The sequence below is a fragment of the Ruditapes philippinarum genome, unplaced genomic scaffold (assembly GCF_026571515.1).
Source record: "Ruditapes philippinarum isolate M1 unplaced genomic scaffold, ASM2657151v2 ctg1494_1_1_1_1, whole genome shotgun sequence".
Taxonomy (NCBI): domain Eukaryota; kingdom Metazoa; phylum Mollusca; class Bivalvia; order Venerida; family Veneridae; genus Ruditapes; species Ruditapes philippinarum.
Genome location: NW_026859433.1, coordinates 109,761 through 118,910, shown reverse-complemented (window position 1 = coordinate 118,910; position 9,150 = coordinate 109,761). Strand labels below are relative to the sequence as shown.

At 31.9% G+C, this 9,150-nt stretch overlaps 1 protein-coding gene across 1 annotated transcript; it reads left to right on the top strand.

The window, feature by feature from the left end:
* The first annotated feature begins 264 nt into the window (after positions 1-264).
* On the top strand, positions 265-7,676 carry LOC132756502 (heat shock 70 kDa protein 12B-like). The gene is made up of 4 exons (XM_060747583.1): positions 265-273; positions 603-729; positions 6,607-7,329; positions 7,432-7,676. Exons 1-4 carry the CDS (start codon positions 265-267, stop codon positions 7,674-7,676), a joined length of 1,104 nt encoding a protein of 367 aa, XP_060603566.1.
* Positions 7,677-9,150: the final 1,474 nt, after the last annotated feature.

The following is a 9,150-nucleotide window of genomic DNA, read 5'->3' as shown; positions in this document are numbered from 1 at the left end:
TAGAACGACTTACTCCGGCTGGGCCTTTTCTTTCAAACATGACTATGATTCGGATCCGACAAAAGCAACGACAAAACATTGGCTGCCGAGATCAGGAACATTAGTTACAGAAAAAACACCGACATGTGCATTGGTTAACTTGATGGTAAAACATTGAAAGCGTTTGGGTACGATGCCGAAAACGAATATAGAGAAATACTTGAAAAAGGAAAAGAAGAATATTATTTCTTCTTTAAACGATTTAAATTGGAAATCTATTGTAAGATGGGCAAAGTACGTTTTTATATATCTTAATATTCTTTATCAACTCCCAAGTATAAAGAAGATAATTATTCTATTCATGAAATATGTTATAAGAATGTGTCAACCAATCATTCATTGAATGATCATCATCAAGTGCCTGTAGGCAAAGTAGTGTCGGGGTTTGTGATGCAATCACAATTGGCAGGAAACCTGTTTGGACAGTTATCAATTCAATGAAGCTATACTTTAAGCAAGATAGCGGGTACTTCATGTATGTCCAGAAGATATATGAATCAATATTTCTTATTCATTCCAATTTGAAAGAAAAACCTTCATTACATGTTTAAATATTATTCCAGGACTTAAAAAGAGACATAACAATCAACGACGAATCTGGCAGACCTCTTTTAGCAGCTGATGTCTTTGGAATGTCAATCAAGTTCTTGGTAGATGACATGTTGAATAATGCTGGCAAGGGTATAGATGGTATAATCAGACACTCTGAAATTTACTTAGTTGTAACAGTTCCTGCAATTTGGTCCAATGCCGCTAAACAATTCATGCGTGAAGCTGCTGAAAAGGTAACAATGTAAATTTAAACGTGGAACGTTATATTAGTAATGGGCAAGCACGTTTTGCACCCTGACGTTACATATTTCGAATGCTATCATATTGTCCAATCTGACTTAAGTTCAGATCTACTTATTTCTTTTATGCAGATCTGATGATGACCGTATATGTTTCGCCTTAACAATTCGGATTTCCCATGCAATCAACCCGGCTTTTACATAGGCATTAGAAGAAGTATCAAAATACCGTTGTCCATGGAAGGTTAACAAATTGTTGATTTTGTTAGGAAAAAAATGTTTGAAGTAATTTTTAACAAATTATCTGGAAATAAAAGAGTAAATCTTTGATGGGACAAGATTGTTTACCTGTCGACAATATGGACAACGCCACATGGTTAGAATTATCTTCTCATCGGTATTCGTTTTCCCTGGATTAGAATTTGATACAACATCGCTTTCAAAATTTTGAAAGTTCGCCGATGATTGGCTGTGTGCAAGGTAAACAGAAATGGTTTCGTATTTGGTCACTGTCAGATCTAAAAACGGAGCGTTATTTAGAACTGATTTTAATCAGAGTGTATTTTTGTCAGAACTTAATGCTTATTAAGCCAGTATGAGTGTGGAAAATAACTCCAATATTTTCATCTTTGAAAAAACTCCAATTAAATTAAAATCAAAATAAAATAGTGTCTCTTTAGATATTCTGCATAATCTTCTGTCTTCAAAATCTAGAAAACGGTATGTGAACAGAACCAAATTAGCATTCAGTTCTTTTGAATTTCATTTTAGTTATGTTAGCAATACTAGTAATTAATCGAACCATAATTACTTTCTCAGACTGGTTTATGTAAAGAACATCTAACAATCGCACTGGAACCCAAAGCGGCTTCGTTGTATTGCAGGCATGTTCATATCCATAAACGTGGTGAGATTGGCAATGTTTCGATGAACAAGTTACCAATTGGCACCAATTAAAAAGTTGTTGATGCAGGAGGTATTGTTCTTTTAAATATCATTGAATATTTTCATTTTACAGATTCATAGGCGTCACAGATGCAATTATATTAAAATGTAAAAATACACTGTTCTTACAATTGCTGAATGATTTGGCTACTATTAATAAATCAGTGTTCTGATACTGATATGGCTTGATATAGCCATACGTTTAGCATTTTTCTTTTGACGAAATGGTTAATTTATTCACACAAAAAACTGACGAGTGTTATCATCCACAAATCGTTGTGGCATACGTTGTGATTACGTATTCTAAGTTTACATTGATCATATACTTAAAATTGAAAAAAACCATTAAAAATTCAAATAATTTTTCGGTACATATTTTATAACATGCTTTACCTTATTGTTTTAGGCATTGATGAATAAATAAAAATAATTTGAAAAGAAAGATGCATTAATTATTAAACGTTTAGAGCTCTTCGTTTCTTGTTCCCAAATCTAGAAACAAGAAAATGACTTATTTTTGGTATTGATTAAAACTGAAGTGAAACATATTTGTACAAGGAAACTTGAATGAACCAATGTTCTCCTGAAATGAACAAAACATGAACGTTTTAAACTTACCTGTTAACATCATATAGATAACACACGGGTTTGTGGTTAAAAATATCATCCCGAGGAAAATACTATAACCAGAGGCGTAAGCCGAGGGCAACAGTTTTTACGAGGGATGCTATTTTTACTGTTACTCGCAAGCCCATGTGTTACTTATTTTATTACCCCGAACAATAAATAGATGATTTGTATGATTATGATTATTTTTTTTTATCTTTTATTTAAAAACTTTAAGAACATTTACACAAAGAACATGTGCATACTTATACAGTTAGTGTATTTAACCTATCAAATAATGTATGATATCATTTTACAATTGTAGTAGAGAAAAAGGTATACACAGCTGTAATAAAATATTATAACATAATTTTTCTCATCTTTTAACATATCTGACAATATTAAAAGTTTGTTGTAAAGCGTTTAATAAAATGAGAATTATATTTCTTATGGACGAGGTATAGTTTCATATTGTTAAGTTCGTGTAGAAAGATTCCATTAATGTTTATAGTATCGGCACGTTGGTTACTCATCATATAAGCTTTGTATATACTAAAGCCAATGATTGTAAAGATCAAATTAATTTGCCAAAGATTTGAATGCTGCGTATTTTCGAAACTATAACCTAGTACAATATTTTTGAGATTGAAAATATGTTTACAGATTCCTAGTGACTTAAAAGTTTCAATAATTCTTTTCCAGAAAGCATTAAGTGATTGACAATGAATAAAGAAATGTTCTGTGCTATCAGTACAATTGCATAAAACGCATTTCGGACTATTTTTCAATTTCCATTTGTGTAAGTTATCCCCTGTCGGTATTATATTATGAATGAGTTTATAACGGAACTGTTTATATCTATTGTCAATGTTTGACTTTATATTCAGGTATACTTTATTCCACGGAATTTCATGTTCAAATAAAATTTCCCATAGGCGATGAATGTATGGTTTTTCCGCTTTATTGTTTTTAAGTATGTTATAAATCTCTTTGTTCATTCTTTTGTAAGTAAAGGAGAAAAGTCAGTTTTAACCCTAGTTTTGATTGATTCGTCCGATTTTAAGATGAATTTCCAGAGTTGCGGTAAAGCTTTACGTAGCGTATAAATTTCGGATAGCCAATTTGATTTATTTCTGAGTTTTGAAAGAATAAGATGTTCACTGATATCGCCATTTGCATCGATAATATCATTTACAAAAATTATGTCAGAGTTTATCCAATTATGAAAATATAAAGATTTTTTATTCCATAAAATGTGTTCATTACCCCAAATTATTTCTTTACGAATATCAAAGAAGTGTTTTGGCTGCTTCTTATTAATATTTTTAAATAAAATCCATTTTTTAATAAGTTCTTTATAGAAATCAGGTAAAGTATAATAGTCTTTTGGTAAACTTGAGACAGATTTTAAGTTCATGTAAAAAACAAGGAAATTTTTGCCGAATTTGTTTAAGAAATAACTTGGAATGACTTTCCAGTTTGCAAATTCATTTGAAAGAAGGGATTTTACCCATTTAACTTGCAGCATAGTAACAAAACTTTCAATGTCGATCATGTTTAAACCGCCTTTTTCGAGATCGTTTATCAATATATTTCTTTTAACCTTTTCACGTTTATCGTCCCAGAGGTATGTATATAATAATGAGTTGAGTTTTTTCTGTATCTCTTCTGGAAAGTACAGTGATTGCATTAAGTAGGTAAATTTTGGAAGTAAAATTGATTTTATAACAGTGAGTCGTCCATAAATAGTAAGTTTTCTTTTCTTCCATGAATTAATTAAGATTTTACAGTTTTGAATTTTCGTTTCCCAGTTTAGTTGTTCGCATTCTTTTTTATTTGTGCCAAAAAAGACGCCTAAAGCTTTCACTTTTTCGCTCCATTTTATGTCAGTTAATTTTAAATTATCAAAGTTATTCCCTAATCTAACACATTCTGTCTTGTGCAAATTTAGTTGTAGACCAGAATGTTTTCCAAAAAATTCAATAGTTGATAATGCTTTTTGTATGTCTTCTGTGCTTTTTAAGAACATTGTAGTATCGTCGGCTAGTTGTGTCATTTTAAGATTAAAAGTTTCATTGTTTATTTTTATTGAGATTCCGTTAATGTCATTATTCTCTCGAATTGAATTAGCTAGGACCTCGGCAACAAGGATAAAAAGCAAAGAAGAAATTCCGCATCCCTGTCTGAGACCACGTGATAGGGAGAACATTTTTAATATCCAACCATTGTTTAATATACATGACGAAATATTATTGTAAAGGGACGTTATCCAACGAATAAACATTGGTTTAAAGTTAAACTTTTCAAGGGTTTTAACTAGAAAGTCAAACTCGATCGTATCGAAAGCCTTTCTAAAATCAAAAACAAAAGATTTCCATCAATGTTATGTTTTCCGCAATAGTCAATAACATCTGATATTTGTCGTATGTAATTACCAATAAAACGATTTTTTATGTAACCTTGTTGATCGCTGTCTATAATTTTCGGAAGTACTTTTTGTAACCTAATCGCGAGTACCCGAGTTAAAATTTTGTAATCGTTATTAAGCAACGATATTGGACGCCAGTTTTCAATATTTTCTGGGTCTCCTTTTTTGTACAATAGTGAAATAACACCGAAGCTGAAAGTTCGTTTTCTTTGTGTATTTCGTTATAACAATTTACTAATAAAAATTTTAAGTGATGCCAGAATGTACGATAGAATTCGACTGTAAGTCCGTCATTACCTGGACTTTTGTTGGTTTTCATGCTGAGAAGTGCGCTTTCGCATTCATTTATATTTATTAAACATTCTAAGTCATCCGAGTCTTTGTCTTTTAGTGTTTTCTTAAAAACAGTGTTATCGAAAAAATCCCCTAAATTCTCGCTGTCTGCCTTTTTTGTATATAGATTTTGGTAAAATTTTACCTCTTCGTTCATTACATCTTCAAAGTTGGTTATTTGTTTTCCGTCAATTTTTAACGAGTTAAGAACTTTTTTCGTTTGTTTCGATTTTTCTAACGAATGGAAATAATTTGTATTTTTCTCACCTTCATCGATGAGCTGTACACGAGAGCGTATTTTTGCACCGTTTGCTTTATTTATATATATCGTCTCGATTTCGATTTCTAAATCTTTTATTTGTTTAAGTAATGTATCTGAATTATGCGAATGAAATTCTTCGTATAGCTGCGAAAGTCTTTTTTCTAAACTCGTTAATCGGTTTCTATTATGTTAAGCTTTCAGTTTTGAGAAATAGATACTTTTTTCTTTAATGCTGTATTTCAATATTTCCCACATTGTTCTATGATCAATGTCATGAGATTTGAATTCATTTTGAACGGAACTTATGGTATTTATGATAAGATTTTTATATTCAATATCTTCTAAATGAGAATTATTCAACTTCCAATAACCTGGACCGCGATGACTAGGAATATTTACTTTTAGACTGATACCTAAGTGGTCAGTATACATTATTTGTGCAGGTCTTATGTCGCAGCTGGCGATTAAAGGTGACATGCTTTATTTCAATAAGCCAAAAATCAATGCGACTTTTTTCCGCGCCATTAGTCCGTTTCCAAGTAAATTGAATTTTATTTATATTTTTAAGTTTCCAGATATCGCATAGACTATGTGAATGTATTAGATTTTTAAGCTTTTCAGATGTTTTAGTGCGCGAGTTGGAATGAGTATACCTGTCTGTTTCGTTGAGTACATCATTAAAGTCTCCTCCTATTATTTTTAAACCTAATTATTCTTCTTCAATCTTATTGTTAACAAGTTCAAAAAAGTTATTTCTACAACGTTTGATTATGTTTGTCCTACCTATATCATCATATAGATAACACACGGGTTTGTGGTTAAAAATATCATCCCGAGAAAAAAACTGTAACCAGAGGCGTAAGCCGAGGGCAACAATCTTTTTACGAGGGATGCTATTTTTACTGTTACTCGCAAGCCCATGTGTTACTTTTTTTATTACCCCGAACAATAACTGTGATAATTTTTATGATTATGATTTTTTTTTAGAAAATAGGCCATGTGACCAGATTTTATGCTGTTGATAATACTGTTTCCCTGTAACAATACAAATATTTTAATCACGTGGTACATTTGTATAGTATAAATTTTACCCCTTGGCCTAAGGGAAATTAACAAAAAGTGAGGGGTAATAATAAAATTATAGTGGTTTGAACTTCTACTATTGATGGTATCATATGCGAAATACATGTTTCATTTTCTAGGCGGAACAATAGACGTAACAGTGCACGAGACAGGAAGTGAGCACACATTGAGAGAAATAAGACCTGCAAGTGGTGGCGATTGGGGAAGTATAATGGTTGACAAAGAATTTGAAAATTTGCTTATACATATAGTAGGACGAACAGTTTTTGAAAAATTCAAACACGAAGAAAAAGAAGATTGGCTTGACATGCAACGAGAATTTGAGTCACGGAAACGAGAGACGACTGTAGACAGTGAAAGTATAGTAGGGATGAGAATACCTGCATCACTAATTGATCTTTACAACAAACACTCACAACGTGACCTCTGTACTTCATTAGCATCGTCTCAGTATGCTGGTCTGATTGAGCTTAAACGGGATAAGATGAAGATTTCTAACAAAGTCTTTGTTCAATTATTCGACGCGTCAGTGACAAAGACGGTTGGTCATTTGAAGTCAGTGCTATCCGACGGCTCACTGAAAGACGTGAGAATTTTGCTGATGGTTGGTGGTTATTCTGAATCACCGGTTTTACAACGTGCCGTGTCAGAAGCATTGCCGGGAACTGAAGTTCTTATACCTGCCGGCGCTTCATCGGTCGTATTAAGAGGTGCTCTGATATATGGACACAATCTTTCTTCAATAAGTGAAAGGATTCTCAAGTTTACCCACGGCACTGCTTACACACCATTTTTTATAGAGGGAATTCATCCAAGGAGCAAACGATTTAAAGAAAAAGACGGTAGTATTAGATGTTTTAATGTCTTCGACAAACTTGTGAAAACTGGGCAATCAGTGAAAACGAGATAAACACAAGTAAAGAAAACATATGTTACAATTTTAGGTAATCAGAAGATTATGCTGTTTAAAATCTATGCTTTAGAGAGAGATAGAGAAGACCCCGTTTACATTGATGATGATGAATGCTTTAAGATAGGAGAACTAGAGATAGAGTTTGATGAGGAAAGTAATACAAGTAAAAGAAAGGTTTCACTTTCTATGTTATTTGGTGGGACGGAAATCATGGTTGAGGTAGAAGACATATGTACTGGGAAGAAGAAGATAACTACAATTGATTTTCTTGGGTAATATTGGAAAAGTATAGAATAAAAAGAGAAAAAAAAGAAAAAAAAAGAAGAAAAGACACAGGAGTTTTAAAAGTAAAAGCAAGTCTCTTTAGATATACATGTATTTAAAGACAGCGATTTTTGCTCTTATCTTTGGCTGGTCCTTTATTTATCTATCAATTTATTTTTTTATGAGTATTTCTAAATTCTTATTGTTACATGTAGGTATCATACCCTCACAACAGACCGTGGCAATTTTATTTTCACTGCGGTGAAACATTTTTTCCGTTTTTTAAGGCTGCCTTTTTAAATTCAGCTAAAACACACAATTACAGGGATAGTCTTTCGGGACGTTAGGCCGAAAATAATGATAAATCTTCTTGTGATAAGAAAATAATCATGGTTTACTAACCGCCACTCGTGTTATACATATTTTCATACCACTCGATGAAAATAAATCCTGTATTTATACATGTAGTAAATAATCTTGAATATCTATTTTCAATATTGAAGCAAAATGTCTCTGAAATTATACATATGTATTTGAATTACAATTCTGAAAATATGGACGCTGTTTAGTTTTATATTCTATCTCTAAATGTGGAATGTGATGTAGCCATATCTTTTTATTAAACAACCAGATACTGTATAGAACCTTGAAATTCGAATACTATTTTTTAAGTGTAAAACTGTAACATGTCAATACATTGTCTCTGTAAATAAATACAGTAGAAGATGCAAGAGGTTCTTTGTAACTGGTAAGTTTCTACAAGCAATTTAAATAAAAATCGTTTTGAAAGGGTTACTTTTAAATATAATTAGGACCATTTAGCCATAAGTCATTCAGACTCTAAAAGAAGAACTCCTTAGACGTTTTTATTATCAATTATCACAACTTATACAACAACTTTTTTCACTTGTTAAAGTTATTATGCAATGCTTAATCTTACGTGCACGAGTTTCTCGACTTACAGAGAACAATAAAACAAAAAAGGTCCGTAGTTAATTACAGTAAATGATTTACCAATACAATGCAAAATAATGGGATATTTAATACGTACAATGCAGTGCATGACATTAACTGACAAAACTCCTTTTATCTTTTATCCATAATTTCTTCTGTAGGAACTAAAGTAAAGCGGAGAACAAACTATAACGTTTTTAATCGAGATTGTTTGACAAATTATTTGCTCAATATAATATTAAGAATGTCACAGTATATATATGTATATAAACATAAGTTTTTAAGTACCTTGTGGCAATTATATTGGAGTTATTTCATATTTGACCAAACTAGGCCGAATGTTTAAAACACCACTTAATACATTGGATAATAAGATGTTCATAAGCACTGCATTTAAAAACAATGATGCTCGTCTTTGAGATCGTTAGCATCACAAAATTGGCATATTCTTTTGTGGTGTTCTAAACGGCTCCGACCATACCTTTCGGACTAAGTCTGTGAGAGGACATTCGAGGGCCTGTGCGAGCGCTTC

Coding starts and splice junctions, on each gene's coding strand:
- LOC132756502 (XM_060747583.1), top strand. Junction 730..6,606: donor TGCTGGCAAGGGTATAGATG/GTATAATCAGAC, acceptor TTCATTTTCTAG/GCGGAACAATAGACGTAACA. Junction 7,330..7,431: donor ACGATTTAAAGAAAAAGACG/GTAGTATTAGAT, acceptor TTACAATTTTAG/GTAATCAGAAGATTATGCTG.